We start from the raw sequence: 18885 nt of genomic DNA on the forward strand, positions 1-18885 counted from the left end.
GGATAAACATCACCTGCTCTCTCACAAGTCTGTTTCCCATCTCACACTTGGGATCAAAATAAAAACATGTTTACATCCACTACAAGTACCAATGCTCCCTTCCGTGGGCCCAGCCTCAGCCCCCTGCCACACCCACAGCACAAAGCCAGATAACACATTATGTGCACTCGGGACACCCCCCTCTTCAGTGAACAAAAGGGTCTAAGCAATTTCTACTTGGCGTTAAGCCACACTTGCCTCATCTGTGTCCGGTGGGTGCTCTTCCAAGCCACAGCGATGGCTGTCTGATGTACTTTGGGAAGCTTTCAGAGTCAGCGCTCCTCTTTGATGCTGGACAGTCAGTTTGCTCCCGTTTTTAAATTTCACACACGAATCTTAAAGAGATTGAGCCTTTAGTGGAAACCACAATGTGCCAACTCAGGTTTTGTTGTTTTTCTTTTTGGTAAAATGCTTGCTCTGTAAGATAAAACACCAACCAGGTGGGAACGGCCGTTTAGCAGTTGAGGAGGCTGCTCGCATGTTGATGGTAAACACAAACCAAACCAGCTCCTGGGAGCTAAATCTGTCAGTCACCTTGCAAGTCGGTCCCCCTTACACACTTGGTTGATTCATTCTGGGGAAGCTGGATAGGCAGGCTAACAAGCCCTGCAAAACGCAGGATGGTGTTCGCAGAGGCTGGGGTTCCTGACTCCGGCCCTAAGCGACTCCTTGTGCCTTTACAGGGGCGACTTCACCAAGAAAGCTGCTCACCATGCTCTGTACCCAACCCCGGGTGCACTCTGGACACACTTCCCGCCGCGCCCAGAGGGTGCCGCTCCAGTCCCAGCCTCGCCCCGGAGGCTCCCGGCTGAGGCTGGGTCCCCTTGGGGAGCGCGCCCGGTAGGGGGCGCCCTGGACCGGCTGGCTCCCTCCGCCCACGGGAGGCGGCCGCGGCGCACCGAGCCCGGGGCACTCGAGCGCACAGCCGGGCGGGCCGCAGTGGGGAGGTGCGGAGTGCGGCGAGGGCGGCCGCGGGAGCCAGCCGCCGCCCCTGCGCTCCCGGGCTGCGGGGCGCATGGGGCGCGTGGAGCCGGGAACGCTCGCGGGCTGTGCGCCCGGCCGCCTGCTGCGGTGAGACGCGGCGCCGGACGCCCCCTGAGCGCGGGCAGTAGGGAGGATGACCATGGCTGGCGGCCGGCGGGGACTGGTGGCCCCACAGAACACGTTTCTGGAGAACATCGTGCGGCGGTCCAACGGTAAGCGTTGCCTCTGGATTTCGCTTGCCCAGGAGGGTTTTTGTTTTTTTATTTTTATTTTCCGAGTGCGGTGATTGCAGACGCTTCCCGCTCGGTTGCCAGCAGATGCAGGGGCGTCCCAGAGCTCCGCGCACCGGCTTCTCCCACCTGCGGGCCCCAGAGGTGGGCAGAGCCGGAGGGGTTTTGGTGCACCCCATCTCTGAAGGAGAGACCTCTAGGTGACGCCTTTTGGGGCCTTTTCCCGCTCCCTCCCCCTGTCCTCTCCAGGAAAGCCTGGCAGCTGATGAGGAAAGTCCTGGGAAAAGTGGCTGCAGGCTGGCCACCTTGAAGCACTGCGCTTCTGATGCGCACTGCCTGCCTCCCAGCAGAGGCTCACTGGAGTCCTTAGGTGCCAGGGTGCTCAGAGCCAGCAGCAGAGCCGGGCCACTGAGTCCTGGCCATGTCTGGGCACGGGGAATGTGCCAACTTCACCTTCCACCCCCTAAGCAGGAAAGTCTGACCAGCAGAAATGTTTTGCTCGGGGCTGCTTTATCCACCCTCGCCAACGCCAACCAGCAGGAACAGTTGGCTTGTGAAGATCCCTTGGCTTTCCTGGGCTCAGCCGGGAAGTAGAGGGAACTACGTGGACCCAGTGACAAATCTGACATTTTTTTTTTCTTTTGAACCCTGCCAGTCTTGTCCTCCATCACCAATCGATCCATTACACAAGAAACCTGGGCACAGCACGAGGTTACCCTGTCTTTAAGGATAGCACGAAGCGCTGGGAGGAGAGAGGCGAGAGCAATTTCCAACACCTTTCCCCTTGGGCTTGCAGTTTGCTTGCAACCCGGGAGGGGGAAAGTCCTCTGAGCAGGGATCCAAAAGGAGCAATTCAGAGCTTTCAGAATCACAGCTTGCCACCTGAGCTAAATCACACACAGCGTGGTCCTGTCGTTGCGGAGTTGCTGCATACACACCCGTTCCCTGGCTACCCAAGTCTGAGGTGCCCCTAGCAGGTGGTGTGGGGCAGCTCACCCAGGCTCCCGTGCAGCTAGGTTTTGACAGTGTAAACACGGCGCGTGGAGCTTTGGAACTTGGGTAGAAAATGATGAGTTTCCAGTTGAATTCAGTTAGGGATTCAAAGGAAGGGCAGGAAAAGTGACCTCTGCCACGTCAACCTCCTCTTTAATGAAAAAGCCACTGACGTTTATAAGAAGCCAGTCAGCTACAGCAGCAAATCATACCCACTATTTCAGGGCTTTCTTAGAAGTTACCCACCATTGCTGTATGCCTCTCAGAGATGAGAACTACTGGGTCACCACCTTCCCTTCAAGGCTTACAGGAGTCTCTAGAGCGAGGTCATAGTCAATAGCTGGGGCTGTGTGTGTGTTAATTGCTAAATGGGCAGCCAGGAGGAGCTCTTCTGCCTTAAAATTCTGGACGTGGTCATGGTTGAAGTTAGTGTATTATTATGGCTCTTTAACTGACCTGGTATTTGGGGACCCCACTGTGAGTGACATAGAACTCTTGCAACAAATACCACCAACACTGATGAGAAGTCTATCTGTAAGTTAGAGGGAAACTACACCCTGGGCTGGAGCAGGGAGGGGAGGCTGCAGGCTGCGGCCAGAGCTGCTTGGGCTTATGGGGGAGCTAAAACGCCAAAGCCAGCCTTCTGGTTAGTTGCTCTCAAGCCGTTCCCTGGTGTGAGTATAGGTAGAAGAACATCGATAAAGCACATGGCTTGGACTATTTTTAGCTCTGGCCTTTTTATCTCGGCACCTGTTCCGACAGCCTGATTCCTGTCGACTAAAAAGGAACAATAAGAAAAGCGCAAGGACCCTGGGCGAGCTGGAAGACCTATTACGTGCTGTTTTCAGGGTGAAGAGTGCAGGCGAGAGATGGGGGTTTACAGTTTGCTGTGATCATTTTCGTCACAGTCCCTGGCTGTGAACGGCCAAGCGCTGTGACTGCTGAGAGATATTTCACTATCTGCACACACTGAATTTTACTTCTACAGAAACAACCTGTTTAAAGATATTGTTTCTTGAAGCCTGCCAACCTATTTTTGGTCACCACAGAATTTAAATAGCAGTGCTCCACAATCACCCCAGTAATCCTTTTACCCCAGTGGTCCTGTGTGCTGTTGCTGCTGCTAGTCAGTCCCGCGCTACATGGTCTGCTCACATGGCTGGGCAGAGGTGCCTGCAGCTGGAAGGTGCCAGGGATTTGTTTCAGTGTCAGGGATCAAAGCCAGGGCCTTGCACAAGAGAGGCTAGAACTGCACCGATGAGCTATCCCGATGAACTCTCCTGATGAGCTGTCCCGAGTCCTCTTGCAGCTTCTTGTGTGTGTGTGTGTGTGTGTGTGTGTGTGTGTGTGCGTGTGTGCGCACGCGTGTGTGTGTTTCTCTTCTTGATGAGCTTTGGTGAGGGAGATGATGCTTTTGTCGTCTCTAGAAGGATGGCTGAGAGCATGTGCTGAGGGTTCAGACCGGCCTTGGTGGGATTCATTGAGTACCACTTCTGCCGTGTGGAGTAGCACAGAGCTATAGATGAGACAGAGCTCAGGCACTGTCTGGTCCGGCTGTCTTTCCTCAAAACTGGGTGGAAAAGGACTGTTCTGGCAGCTCTCCTCAATTTGCAGGGGGCAGAACTGAGGAGATCTCAGGCTGTGCTCTCTAAAGTGCACCAGGAAGCAGTGTTGCTGTCACCGTTGCTCTTGCAAGAAGCAGTTTTTCCCAGTGGAGATGAACCCAAATGTTATATCAACAGGAACAACATTCATGTTGGCCAGCAGCCACGCCACCACGTCCACACAGAGCAATAGGACGGAGCAGAGCCCAAGGACATTCAGGGAGTTTGGGGCTTTTCACCTTTGCAGAATGAGGGGCACCCGTGTGTGTCCCTCCTCAGGGAGCCCCCAGCCACTTTCACAAGCCTGTGTACCTCAGGAAGTTAAGGAGCCGATAGCTCTGTGAATAGTTCCCAATAGTAAGAAGCAGACTTCCCAAAATGTGCGGGTAGATTGGGGTCCAGTTAGCAGGTGGTGGAGGCTTGTTTGCTCAGTGAAGATTTACTGGACATAGTTATTAAACACTGGGGACAGAAGGAAACAAGAAACTCTCTCCCTCTTAGTACGTTGCATGACTTTTCCTGGGGACCTTATAAGCTCTGACAACAGATCAAAAATCTGGAGTCGATTCCAGTCCATGAATAAGTACATGGTCCAGGGGCTAATTACAGTCATCCCCACAAGTCATCCCCAAATAGCTGCACCCCAACATGAGTGATCATGTAAAAACTGCTTCCCTAAAGTCCCACCTTAGTCCTCCCATCAAATGCTCCCCGGGCAGCAGGGACAGATGCTCCCCTCGCAGCAGGGGCAGGTGCTTCCTGGGTAGCAGGGACAGGTGCTCCTCTCGCAGCAGGGGCAGGTGCTCCTCGGGCAGCAGGGGCAGGTGCTCCCAGCTCAGCAAGGGAGTGAGTGACTGCGAGTGCAGGTGAGGTTCTGATGTCTTCACACCCTTTCCTATGATGGAATGTTAGTAGACTGCGTCTGGTGAGGGTCACAGCTGCTCTAACTGTGACAGTGATGGCCATGTGATGCCAGAGGACAGAGTTCAGGAAGAACACCAAAGTGAACCTTGATCTCAGTTGTTGCTTCTATTCTGCAGCAGTCGCTGGCCTCAGTGGCGGATAGGCCTCTCAGTGTCTTTAAAAACAAAACAAAACAAAACAACAACAAAAAACTCAAGGTGTTTGCTGAGAACTAGTTTAATTTTCTTGGGTTGATTTTGAGTGGCCTAAGAGGGAAAGGTTTGGTAAGTGCTATGGATTGTTAGCGGGCAGAAGGGATGATTGACGCCCACACTTGATGCGATTTGCTCATGATTGCGTCAACCACCATTTAAGATCCTATTGGTAGGCATGCAAGATAGTTCAGTAGGGAGCTTGTCAGGCAAACATAGTAACCTGAACCGGACCCATGGTAGAGGGAAGGAACCTGGCTCCACATACACTCTGTGGTGTACACACGCACACACAGACATAGAGACAGACACACACACACGCACAAACAGAGCCACAAACACAGACACACACATACGGATACATAGACAGACACACATGGGCACACAGACACACAGAGAGGGTCACACAGAGAGGTATAGACATACAGATACACACAGACACCCTCACAGACATGGATACACAGACACATGCACAGAGACATATACACACTGGCACATACACACACAGAGACACAGACATACACAACAGACACACAGACACATACACATAGATATGCAAACACAGAGACACATACACCCAGACACACATACAGAGACACACACAGAGAAACATACACACGCAGATACACATAGACAAACAGACGCGCACACATGTAGACACACACAGATGCTGACAGACACACGCGCACCCTGTTGGTTTTGTTGCTCTCCCTGGTCATGGCAGGAAACTGCTCTTCCACAGCACGTTTTGACTGCTGCTCAGTCTACAGGCGCCTGTTGTCAGAAACTCGCTGAAGCAAATAGCTCTGTCTCAGGAAGGCTGGCAGACCGAGGTGCCAGGAATCTACAAAATATTTATTTTAGACAGGCTCGTTCTCAGCAGAGCATATGCTTTAATGTCTGGGAACCTATAGCTAACAATTGCAGGTGCCAGTGAGACCGAGCACATCAATGGCACTGGATCATGGCACATTTTGGTACGGATTCCTGTACTTACAGACTGCTAAGTCAGCTGTGTTTTTGTATAGTGTTAAGATGGCTCAGGTTGTTGATATAATTAGCAAACAGGATGGGCACCGTGGGTAATGTTTTCTCCTCATAGATGTGTTGAGCTGTGGCAATATTTGTGAAACAGAAATCAGGGTAAAATACGTGTTTGGGAGTGGAGCTTATCTGGGTTCTGACCTGCGCCTGTTTCTCCTCACAGTCAGTGCTCGGGTAACCATCGGCTGTCTTTCTCTGAAAGCGTTAAAAGCATGACTAGTGACTGTAGGAACTGAGATCCGGATGTGCTGCGATGCGGCCAAGGCAATAGAGCCCCCCGCCCCCCAGTTCCATAGCTTTATCAGGACCCACACATCTGAGTCACCCATTTCAAACCAGCACATGCATTTGGGAAGCCCCACAGGAAACAGAGCCGCTGCCTCCTCCCTTACGGTACCAGGTCTTCAGTCTGGCAGGACCTCACATCTGGATCCCTGAGCTTTGCCTTGACATGTCCCAGTTCTTTCCGTCCCAGTCTTTAGTTACTGGCTTTAAAATAAGCATTTAGAGTGGCTAGGAGGTTTTCATGGGTGGATGTCCCTCATCTGTTTGTGCTGGTGACTGTTTTGTCCCTGTCTCTAAGGGGGACAGGGCCATTAGACTCCTGGAATCTCAATTCTGATGAAATGGTCTGCTGGCTCCTCTTTTCTGTGTTTAATCCTCTCTCCAGAATGTTCCTACCACTGGGTGCCGTCCGTCCAGGGACACTCACCGTTTTTAAGCATCTACCGTTGAGCAGTACTGTTCTCTCTTTCCCACCCTGCTCCATTCCTCTTCTGACGTGTTGTTTAATCTCACATGACGAGGTCTCACCGTGTATCCTAGGCTGGCCTTGAACTCATGTCCTTCTAACCTCAGTGTCCTCTGCTTCCTCCAGTATGGGATCACAGGCATGCACAGGTGCGTCCAGCTTAAATCCCACCCTCAGAGAGTCTCCTCATTCATAGCTTGTCCTATGGAATAAAACAGACCCAGCCCACTGGGGTGTGTGTGTGTGTGTGTGTGTGTGTGTGTGTGTGTGTGTGTGTGTGTGTGTGTGTGTGTGTGTGTGTGTGTGTGTGTGTGTGTGTGTAGAGCTCATACCCATTTCAGTGCAGAATCCTGTGTCTCTATCATCAGCTGTGCTGGGAGATATATCAGCCAGAGGTGGTCCTCAGACCCTGAGAGCCTTCCTGACCCCCAGCTACCCTCCCCCACACAGCGAGCCCCTGAGAACCTTCCTCCCCTCCCTCAGGGAGCCATCTCCTAGTTTTATGGCCACCCTTTCCTGCTGTCCCTTAGGTTTCACCACTCGGCTCTTCTGACTGGGTCTGCTCATGCCCTCTGCATTGGGTGTCCCACACATAGGCCGCAGAACACGTGTTTTGTCAGCTGCTGATCCCTCGGAGGTCGCTTTCCTGTCCGTTCTCCTTGCTTGCTGTCTAATACTTCATAGTTGGCCACATTTAATGTACCTGTTCTGATGCTGAGGGACATGTGAGTTTCCAGTTTGGGGCTGTCATTCTTGTGCCTGCCTTTGGATCACGTGACATGTCTTTCTCTCAGTGGGGGTGGGGTGGGGATACACCCAGGATGTGTACGCTGCACAGCAGCAGATGCCACCAGATAGTTGTGCGAGGACTTTGCATCAGTTCACACACGTTTGCTGCCTGCAGTAGGTGAGGGCGCCACTGCTGTGAGTCCCCACCAGTGCTTGGTATTCTCTCTGGTAATGTCTGGGGTCATCTGGGGCTGCTTTTCTAGTGAGCATGTGAACAAAATGAAATGAAAACAAAACTTGTTCCCATCCTGTGGGAAGCTCGGGCACGGAGTGATGCTTAAACATTCTCACGTGTGAGCATCCTCACGTGGCTGTGAGTGACGTGGAGGCTTCACCCTAAGGGCACGGGCTGTGGTGATTGCTTTGTTTTGTTTTGTTTTGTTTTGTTTTGGTGTGTGTGTGTCTAGGACATTGGTTTTCTTGTCTTGAGAAGCATTAGCCTCAGGGGACAGAGATTACGCAAGAGCTAGAGCTGGAGGTGAAGGACTGGCGAGTTCACCAGTAAGAAGTGACTGAGGAGAGCGCTCAGACTCGAGAAAGGAGTAAAAAACAAGTGGCCAGTGAGGGACATTGCTCAGTAAAGTGATTGTCACACAAACATGAGGACCTGACATCAACCCCAACAACCAGCATAAAAGCCTGGCATGGTGGCCTGTGCTTATAACCAGACTGCTGGGGGTGAACACAGGAAATTTCTGGATCTTGCTGGCCAACTGGTGAGTGTCAGGTTCTTTGACTCTATCTAATTAATAATAAATAAATAAATAATAATAATAATAAGGCTGAGAGTGATTAAAGAAGGCATCTAACATTGACCTCTGGCCTCTACACGTGTGTACATATGCAAGCACACACACATGCACGCACAGATAATCAAAAGATAATCAAAAGAAAAATTAAACATGCAGAAGATAGTTAATATACGAAGGCTAGCTTGTGACTCAGTTTCCTAACTGTGGTGACTCTCTCATGCGCTGGATTCTATGCCTGGGAACTCCAGCATGAGGAGACATTTGCACCTCTGGGTCTCAGGGAAGATGCTGTGATGAAGCCAGGCATGAAGTGCAGGTGTCTCCGGAGGGCTAAGAGATGCTCTACAGAGCCAGCACTTACTACGTAGCTCCTCACCAGCACATGTCTCACCCAGGATTAGTCTCGGCTTTTATAACTGTGTCTTTTTGTGTGTGTGAGGTTGGAAGTGGGATGGCCAGATAGTGTTAAGTCACTGAAAAGAACCAAAAGATGGCAGAACATGGGGAGCTTTGTTTCTGTGGGGCTGAAGCTTCCTTTGGGGTGCTCATAAACAGATGGGATACTTCATTCCACCACATGGAACGTGTTTGGTGTGGTTGTTGTTTGTGCGAGCAGAGAGCTGCCGGCTGCGCTTCAGCGTCTCTCTGGGTTCTCATGGCCGTTGCTGTAACAATCAAATGTGTGTGTTAGTGACAAACCCTTCAAGTCCTTGTGATGGGGTACCAGTGAGTTACACCAGCCATCAGTCGTCTTATGCTAGGGTGATTTCATTATGTAAAACCAAAGGGCAGCTCTTTCTGTTAGCCCCGCGCTGCATAAAACTGCTGTTCTGAAACAAGCTGAATCAATCCCAGCGTCATCAAGGTCATTAGTCAGAAAGAGTGCGGGACACCAACACTTCCCACAGCTCTATATGGCTCTGTGGTGACATCAGGTGCTTTCTTGGTTTACTTTTGGGAGAAGATCTCCCTACATAGGTCACCATGTCACCGGCCATTTGGTACAGATGCTTGTGTAGGAAGAGAAAGGCCTCTGTTTCCTTGAAGCTGGTGTGGAGACTGAGGTTGGCAGAGATGACCTACATCAGTGTGGGTTGGTTCCAGCTGTGGACTCTTAGAAGCTTAGGAAGCGTTCTCCCATCTCGCGTCCTGCATAGTGTGACGGTTAGTTTGAACTGTCGACCTGACACTCGGGGTCGTCTGGGAAGAGGGACTGTCTAGACCAGGCTGGTCTCTGGGGATGTCTGTGGTAGACTGTCTCCGTTGTGGAGGTGAAGCAATTCAGCCTAAAACTGAACAACACTATTCCCTGGGGGCAGGTCCGATGGGTGTGGCAGTCGGAGAGCCCTGATTTAGTGACAACTCCATCCATTTCTTCATGTGTGAGATAAATACTTGGCTCCCAGAGTGGATGGAGGAGTGTGTGTGTGCTGGAGGGAGAGTGGATGCTTTCTCTGTTGACTGTCAGTCATGCTGTAAGTCCCGCCTACATTTTATTCCTGTCTGAGTATTGAGAGTTCCTCCTGGGACCCACCCATCAACCCCAGATGGGCGTCCTCGGCATTTTATACCTGGCTTCCTCTGTCACTCAACACCCGTGTTTCCTTTCACCTTGATGAAACTCCATAGCCTCTGTCCGCAGGTGGCTCCCTTCTCTGTAGTTTCTCTAACTTTTCAGTCATTATGTGAAAATGAAGGGATTGGTATGTCCGTCATTTTGAAATGGCAACATCCTTTTTCTAGAAAGAGGAGGCCCTGGCTTCTAGTCTCCCATCAGGTGGAACTACACATTGTCCTTCCCCAGCCATGGACTCACCCGCGTCCTGCTACTCTGAGTCACTTCTCTTCTTGTCTTTCTACTTAACGTCCCTTCCCACTACCTTCCCATCCCTTCCCTCTCACTTGTCATAGCGATGCCTGCTTTTTTTTTTTTTTTTTTTTTTTTTGGTTTTTCGAGACAGGGTTTCTCTGTGTAGCCTTGGCTGTCCTAGACTAACTTTGTACACCAGGCTGGCCTCGAACTCACAGCAATCGCCTGCCTCTGCCTCCTGAGTGCTGGGATTAAAGGCGTGCACCACCACTGCCTGGCAATACCTGCTCTCTTTGTGCCTCTCTGAAGAGCGGGAAAGAGGACGATCACTTTCTTGTGCATCACAGAGCATATGGCTGACATCCCTGTAACAGAGGAAATAGTTACAAATACCGGGGGCAGTGGCGCACTCCTTTAATCCCAGCACTCGGGAGGCAGAGGCAGGCAGATTGCTGTGAGTTCAAGGCCAGCCTGGTCTACAAAGCGAGTCCAGGACAGCCAAGGCTACACAGAGAAAAAACCCTGTCTCAAAACAAAACAAAACAAAACAGAAAAGAAAAAGTGACCAGAGAAAAGCATGTTAGATAACTAATCTACAGGAGGTGAACATGGGCCACACAGACATGAGACTCAAAGGACTGGATTGTAGGAACTAAGTGTTGTCTTAACAGGGAGGGCAGTGGAGGAGAGGCCTTCTGGCAATTTCAGGGGGGGCATTACATTTTTTACATTCATTTTAACCTGTGTGGGTACATACGCGTGCCACGGCATGTCTGTGAAGGTCAGATAACACCTATGGGGTCTGCTTTTCTTCTACCGTTGGGTTTCTAGGGCTTGAGCTCAGGTTATCCGGTCTGGTGACAAGATACTTCACGCTTATCCTTCTTGCTGGTTCTGTAATAAATGACTTATGGAGGTGGGCGCAGTGGCGCATGCCTGTAATCCCAGCACTTGGGAGGCAGAGGCAGGCAGATTGCTATGAGTTTGAGCCCAGCCTGGTCTACAAAGTGAGTCCACAGAAAAGCCCTGTCTTGAAAGACCAAAAACAAACAAACAAACAAACAAATAAAACTTATGAGGTAATAGATGAATTTCAGAGAAAATGAATATGTCCAGAGATGAAATAGTGGCCAGAGAAGCAGCTCCCCTGGCCTCTAGGTGGAGTTTGGTTTTCAATCTCTTTCTCTGTGACGGTTAATCTTCTTGGTTAATGAAATTCCAGTAAGAAGATTTGAAGGCATTTGCGTTCCTTGTGAGATCCAGTCTCCAGGCAAATAGGGCCTCTTGCTCTGTGATCAGAAAGGATCAATGAGGGTTGACTGGGGTGCTGGGTAGCTGGGGAGGGTCAGAGATGCTTGGCTCTGAGACTTTCTCAGGTCTGCATTCAGAGTCCTCTGCTCTGGGGCGTCACTCTCAGCCTTCCTGTCTGTCCGCAGCCTTCCCAGGCCTCTCTCCAAAGGCATTGGCTAGCTCTCACGCTTGGGAGCCTTCTCTGTAGATCCACCTCATGCCCCTGCATCAGCTGTTGACCTGTTCCCGCACCTCAGCGCGGGTCCCCCATCTCCTCTTCTTCCTCCTCGCCCCTTCTCTCCCCTACCATCTGCCGCCCCGTCTCTGCCTATCACCAGCTGTGTCAACCGCTATCTCCATTTTGTCTGTCCATCTCACCGCCTTCTTGCCACTGTCTGCTAATTTGCCTTCATCACTCTCTGTGTGGTGTTGTCTGTCTGTGCCTGTTCGCTGTCTGCATTGTGGTCCGTGTGTCTGTCTGTGCCTGTTCGCTGTCTGCATTGTGGTCCGTGTGTCTGTCTGTGCCTGTTCGCTGTCTGCATTGTGGTCCGTGTGTCTGTCTGTGCCTGTTCGCTGTCTGCATTGTGGTCCGTGTGTCTGTCTGTGCCTGTTCGCTGTCTGCATTGTGGTCCGTGTGTCTGTCTGTGCCTGTTCGCTGTCTGCATTGTGGTCCGTGTGTCTGTCTGTGCCTGTTCGCTGTCTGCATTGTGGTCCGTGTGTCTGTCTGTGCCTGTTCGCTGTCTGCATTGTGGTCCGTGTGTCTGTCTGTGCCTGTTCGCTGTCTGCATTGTGGTCCGTGTGTCTGTCTGTGCCTGTTCGCTGTCTGCATTGTGGTCCGTGTGTCTGTCTGTTCAGTGCTTCCTCATGTGGCCCCAGTCTCTGTTCCTTTGTACTGTGAGTTTCCCATCACCCTCTGCTCATCAGTGTCTGCTCAGCTCAGAGGCCACTCAGACAAGGACCAGCCCTAGCAGTGGCTTGTTTGGTTAGTCATCCTCTCCTGGTTTAGACTTCGTTAGCTGAGGCCTTCACGGGTGTGTGGTGTGGTTGGGGGTGTGTGGTGTGGTTGGGGGTGTGTGGTGTGGTTGGGGGTGTGTGGTGTGGTTGGGGGGGTGTGGTGTGGTTGGGGAGGTGGGGTGTGGTTGGGGGGTGTGGTGTGGTTGGGAGGTGTGTGGTGTGGTTGGGGGGTGTGGTGTGGTTGGGGGGTGTGGTGTGGTTGGGGAGGTGGGGTGTGGTTGGGGGTGTGTGGTGTGGTTGGGGGTGTGTGGTGTGGTTGGGGGTGTGTGGTGTGGTTGGGGGGGTGGGGTTTGGAGCTGCGCGATGTGCAGAAGTGGGAAGATAGAGCTGGATGGACAAGCTGGATGTAGCTGGCATAGGCACAGTACGTGCCCTGTGCCTCTACCAGGCCTGGGACAAAACACAAACTCAAAACTCGTCTTATTAAATGGAGATGCTCTGAAACCTTCTACCCGCCCTGAGGTGATGCTGTCTCCTCACTAAGAACTTTAAATAACACATACACAGTAGGGAAACAGAAAACAAGCTGTAGGATTTTTTTTCCTTAATACTAATTGACTGTGTGTGTTGTACATGTGTGTATGCATATTTGTATGTATATGGGCATATAGGTGTATGTATGTATGTACATGTAAAGGCTTGAAGTCGGGAATTATCCTTGACTGCTCTTCTGCTTTATTCAGTGAGGCAGACTCTCTCAATCAAACCCAGAGCTCATCAATATGGCTCGTCTCAATAGCCACCTTGTGTTGGGGAACTGGTCACCAGAGTTTCTACTGCTGTGAAAAACACACCAGGAATAAAAGCAACATGAGGAAGAAAGAATTTATTTCATCTTATAGCCTGTAGTCCTGTCACTAGGAAAGTCAAGGCAGGAGCCTGGAGGCAGGAACTGAGGCACACGCCAGAGAGGAATGCTGCTGGCTGGCTTGCTCAGCCTGCTTTCATAACTCCAGACCATCTGTCCCAGGGTATCACCACCCACAGTGGGCTGGGCCCTCATATGTCAATCATTATTCAAGAAAGTGCCTCACAGACTGACCCACACGCCAGGCTGACGGGGACATTTCTCAGGTGAGAGCCCCCCTTCCCAGAAGGCTCTACCTTGGGTCAAGTTGACAAAACACTAGCCCGCACAGCCACAGAGCCGTCTCCCCAACCTCTGTTCATTAATATATACATTTTAAGGTTTATTAAAACATTGACTATGTGTCTTCGCGTGTGTCTGTGTGTGAGTATGTGCACATGTGTGCGGATATTTGTGAAGCCCAGAAGAAGGTGTTGGTTACCCCTGGAGCTTGAATTACAGGTGGCGGTCAGCTTCCTAGTGTGGGTGCTCAGAGTGGAACTTGGATCTTCTGTAAGAGCAGCACTTTTAACTTCTAAGCCACCTTCCCAGCCCCAGTAGTTTTTGTACAGACACACGATAAAGCAATTCTGTAAATATGAGAATAAAGCGTTTGATTCATTAAGCTACTGAGCTGCTTTTCAACATAAACAGATGCTTCTCAGTATTTGGGCTGGGCACTCACCTCTAGCTTATTAAACAACTAGAAATAGCACCATCCTGACACCTTGTCACTCGCCCCACGCTGCTTGCAAGGTGGAGTCATCGGTTTCACCACCTCTTACTTGGTTCTGGATGAGGATGCCTTCGAAGCTGTGGACTTGGGGCAACTACTCAGCAAGATATTTTGCTTTGGAAATTGAAAGCTCTCTCTGCACTGTAATTTACTGACTTAATAAAAAACGTTGTTTCTGTTGAGTATGAAAATCACAGACAAGGCAAATAGCTGTCGAATCTCTTGGGTGTTCAGTTTGTTTTATGCAAAGATTGGGCCCATGATAATTTAGAAGAACCATGTCCATGAGGTTTTATTGCTAGAAAACACAAGAGAGTAGTACGTGGCTTTTTCTAGCACTAAGACTTTAGGTGGACAAGAGGTTAGCGCCTGTTCGCCTATCCCACGTGCTCATTCCCCAAAGGTCACCAAATTTTCACAAAGCCATCCTCCCTCCCTCCCTCCCTCCGTCCCTCCCTCCCTCCCTCCCTCCATCCCTCCGTCCCTCTCTCCCTCCCTCCATCCCTCCCTCCCCCCCTCCCTCTCTCCCTCCCTCCCTCCCTCCCTCCCTCCGTCCCTTTCTTCCTTCCTTCCTGGGACAGAAAGATGGCTCAGTGGTTAGGCGCACTTGCTGCTCTTGCAGAGCACCGGGCTCCATTCTCAGGACTCACAGGATTGCCTCACAACTATTTGTAGCCCCAGTTCCAATGGATCCAATGACTTCTTCAGACCTTTGCGGACACCAGTCACACATGTGCTACATGTAAGAAAAACACTCAGCCAGGCACAGTGGCTCACGCCTTTAATCCCAGCACTCAGGGAAGCAGAGATAAAGAGATCTCTGTGAGTTCGAGGCCAGCCTGGCCTACAGAGTGAAACTAAGGCTATACAGAGAACTCCTGTCTCAACCCCCCCCCAAGTAAACTCAGTTGTGACTTCTTATATCTATAATCCCCAGTTTCTCTCTCTCTCTCTCTCCTCTCCTCTCTCTCTCTCCTCTCCTCTCTCTCCTCTCTCTCTCTCTCTCTCTCTCTCTCTCTCTCTCTCTCTCTCTCTCTCTCTGTGTGTGTGTGTGCGCGCGCTGAGTCAGGAAGATTTCTGTGACTGAACTTCGTAGGGGGCATAGTGAGTCCCAGGCCGGCCTTAACTATAGAGTAGCACAGAGTTTGCGAGCAGCCTGGGCTATAGAATGAAACTGTCTCAAAACTCAAATAAGCCAACAGAGTAAGTCCTGCTCTGGGCTTTGCACAGGTTCAAGACAACGAAACCATTATCTTCGGTCTTTGTGTAGGACTCATTACATCACTCTTGTTCTTGTCATTCATTGCAATTGTTATTTTTCTGCTGTTTCATTCTTCTCAGCACAGCGATGCCCTCTGCAATCTCTAACACTGTGGAGTTTCAGGGAGATGTGTTCCATGTGGAGTTTTGAGTTATTGGACGTGCGTTGTGCAGTAGTTACTGTCCTTTAATAGCCAATGTTGGCAGGGGACAATGAACCTGTGCAAACGACGTGTCGCATGTGGCTTTTATCTGGTAATTGCCCACACCGAGTCACTTCCCTGTGCCATCGCTTAGTGGGCTTCTCCTTTGTTACTTGTGGTAATTATGATGAAAAGCAATTTTCTAATAATTTCTTTTTACAATGTCTCTGTGTTATGCTTTATGGGCAAATGGTAGGTTTGGGAGGGCTGTCACGATTGTTACTGCTGCTGAAAAGCTGGGCTTGGCCCCTTGGCTGAAGAGACTCTTCACGATGGGGCGGGGAGCCTTTCCAATTTTTGGAGACTATTGATTGTCAGTGAACTGGAGAGAAACTGAGCTAATGAAGGTTGAGATCAGGGAACCTCACATTCAGTTGTGAGCTCCTCACTGAGGAGGACGTCATCGGGAGGAAGCCGTACAATCAGGCTAATTTTCACGAAAGCCCTGAAGACCCTGCAGCCCCTCAGACGAGAGCTGTTGAGTGAATCATGCCGAGGGCAGCCAGGTTGAGCCTGGGTGTTTACTGAGCAATGCAGGGCTGCCTCCAGCAGCTCAGAGGCAGATTTGGTCCTCAGTGTGGACAGGTGGCCGACGGGAAGTTCCTTCAGTTTGCATGAGCGCACACACGGAAAATTACGTGTTTACACAGCATGTACATAGTTAAGCGTGGTCTAGAGATGGCTGCAGCATGTGGGAGGACGGAGGGGATGCAGAAGTGACACAGAAGTACTGACTTGCCCATTTTAATACTCCGAGGGAGGAGCCATGCTCCCTTACTACCACAGAGAGACCGATGGATACATCAGTATCAAGGGTACATTTTTTTTGTCTGAGAGAGGGTCTTTTTTTTATGTAGTCCATGTTGGCTTTGAACTAGAAATCCTCCTGCCTCAGCCTCCTTGGATGCCGTAATGACAATGCAAGCTGCCATGCCCAGCAAGGGTGTAGTTCTTGATTGGACTTTGTTGATCCCAAGGACACATTCAGGCATCCTCCGTGTATACACGCTGGCCCCTGGTGTACAACTGTCCTCTACTTTTGAGTTCTTAGACAGTCTTGTAATTTCCACACTGAGGTTGACCCTCACACCCTGGCGCAGTCCAAGCAGTTCCACTGAGCAGAAGCCACACAGAGTCTGGTTCACCTTTGAAAGGTTTCTCTGCCACACTTGAAGTGGCCCAGGGTGGACAGAGACGAGCACAGAGAGGTGACTTCCGGGGTGGTGGCTGGCTGATTGCCTTGTGTGTTTGGGCAGCTCAGAGGGTGCAGAGCCGCCAGCTGGCTTGTTCTGTGTTCTGAGCACAGTGACTCAGAGTTACAGCTTCCAGTTAATTCAGGGTCTCCTCCTCCCAGTCCACAGAGGGGAAGGACCTTCCCACAGGGCTTGTGGGGATGCAACCAAAGTTAGAAGTGTCCTGGGAAGCCCAAGGGAGGAGCAGTGACGATTGACAAGGGGTCTTCTTTTTAAGCTTTTAATTTTAAAATAAGTAGAATTACATTGCCCCTCCCTTTCCTGGACCAGACTTCCTCCAGCTATCCTTCCTTGAGCCCCTCCCATGTCCTCCCTCAAATTCATAGCTCTTTCTTTATTATTGTTACATACAAATTGATGTATGTGTGTATGCATGCATGTATGTGTGTATGCATGCATGTATGTGTGTATGCATGCATGTATGTGTGTATGCATGCATGTATGTGTGTATGCATGCATGTATGTGTGTATGCATGCATGCATGTGTGTATGCATGTATGTGTGTATGCATGCATGTATGTGTGTATGCATGCATGTATTTGCATGTATGTATATGTATGTGTATGTATGTGTGCATGTATGCATGCATCTGCACAAATATATATACATATATATACATATACATATATATATCAGCCTGCTTAGTCCATATTTTTGGTGTGAATATAGTTTCGAGGCTGCCAATAAGGGGGCTCATCCCTGGGAGAGGCTAAACTCTCCTTCATCAGTCATGGGTTGTTCTTTGTCTAGGGTAGGACCCTCGGGATTTCCCCTGTCTGTCCATATTGCTGTTGTTCTGGTCTTGTTTATGCAGCCATTTCTAAGAGAGACTTTCACAGCCGAGTCTCTGATGTCCTGGCTCTTGCAACCTTCCCGTCCCCTCTCCCCTGGTGTTCCCTGAGCCATGGACTCAGGAGATGTGACATAGATGGACCCCCTGGAGCTGGGCTCTCCACAGTCTGTTCCTCTCTGCCTTGTGTCCTGTTGTCATTTTCTGTGGTGGTCTCCATCTGCCTCAGAGGGAAGCATCTTTGATAGGGTGGGGCGGAGGCAGCCACCGTGTCTGTGGGTATAAGGATATGATTTAGAATGTAGTTAGGCATTGTGGCCACCTGGCAAAGGGACTCTTCTAAGACCTGTGACCTTACCAGCCCCAGGTCTCCAGCACCAGGCGTGATTTCCCTCCTGTTGGTGGCCGTAAGCCCCACAAGAGAGCTGTTGGCTGCCACTTCCATGTGACCGCCACTTACTGCACGTTTATGCATATTTTTTTTCTGTTTTTGTTTTTTTCAACACAGGCTTTCTCTGTGTAGCCCTGGCTGGCCTTTGTAGACCAGGCTGGCTTCGAACTGTTAAGTGATCTGCCTTCCTCTGCCTCCCTACTGCTGGGACTCGAGGCATGCACCTGGCAATTTCTGCACTTGCCTTATTTAACTTAACATAATGATCTCCAGTTCCATTCACCTTTCTGCAAATGTCATGGCTTAATTTTTATGTACAGCTGCATAACATTGCATACACATTTTTTAACCCATTCACTGCTGATGGACGTCTAGTTTGGCTCCCCGTCTTGGCTATTGTGAGCATGTGTAGGTCAGAGGACAACTTGCAGGATTGCTTTTCTCCAGGCTTGGAAGCCAGCACCCCTACCCCCTGAGCCACCCTTCCCACCTTCAAAGCCATTTTGATTTACATTTTGGTAGGGTGGCTTTTATTCTTTCATTTTCTGTTGTTGTTGTTTTTTAATCATTGAGTAGATTCACTGGTTCTGTGTATAGCGCCAAGGCCTCTGATGTGCTGACTGGCCTACGTCTTAGAGTCTCCAGTGGTGTGGCTGAACTCACATGACCACTCAGGGCCCCAAGGTTGCAGAAACAGAACTTTCTCAAGACTAGACATTGAGATTGTCTAGACAAATAGAGCTGAGGTTGGCACAGTGGCAGCTTCCCTGAAGAGGAGGCGTGTGACAGACTCAGTGGGATCTAGGGAGAAGAATCCATGACCACAGAACATAAGGATTCAGACACTGTGGAGGACGGCCATTGTCACCTCCGCTGCCGAGAGTGATGGCTTGACTATGTCAGCTACCGAAAATCAGGGCCTTGAGGCATACAATGTGGTGTCCCTGTTTTTAAAGAAGCAAGCAAGACCGAAGGACCCTTCCATTGCTA

At 50.4% G+C, this 18885-nt stretch overlaps 1 protein-coding gene across 1 annotated transcript in view; it reads left to right on the top strand.

The window, feature by feature from the left end:
• Positions 1-1069: 1069 nt before the first annotated feature.
• The window catches only part of LOC127191175 (potassium voltage-gated channel subfamily H member 1), a 129705-nt gene continuing 111889 nt past the window's right edge, over positions 1070-18885 (top strand). The window contains exon 1 of the mRNA XM_051148380.1: positions 1070-1235. Within this exon, the coding sequence (XP_051004337.1) occupies positions 1157-1235 (79 nt within the window). The 5' untranslated portion in view covers positions 1070-1156. The remainder of the gene's footprint in view (positions 1236-18885) is intronic.

The sequence above is a fragment of the Acomys russatus genome, chromosome 6, assembly GCF_903995435.1.
Source record: "Acomys russatus chromosome 6, mAcoRus1.1, whole genome shotgun sequence".
Classification (NCBI taxonomy): Eukaryota; Metazoa; Chordata; class Mammalia; order Rodentia; family Muridae; genus Acomys; species Acomys russatus.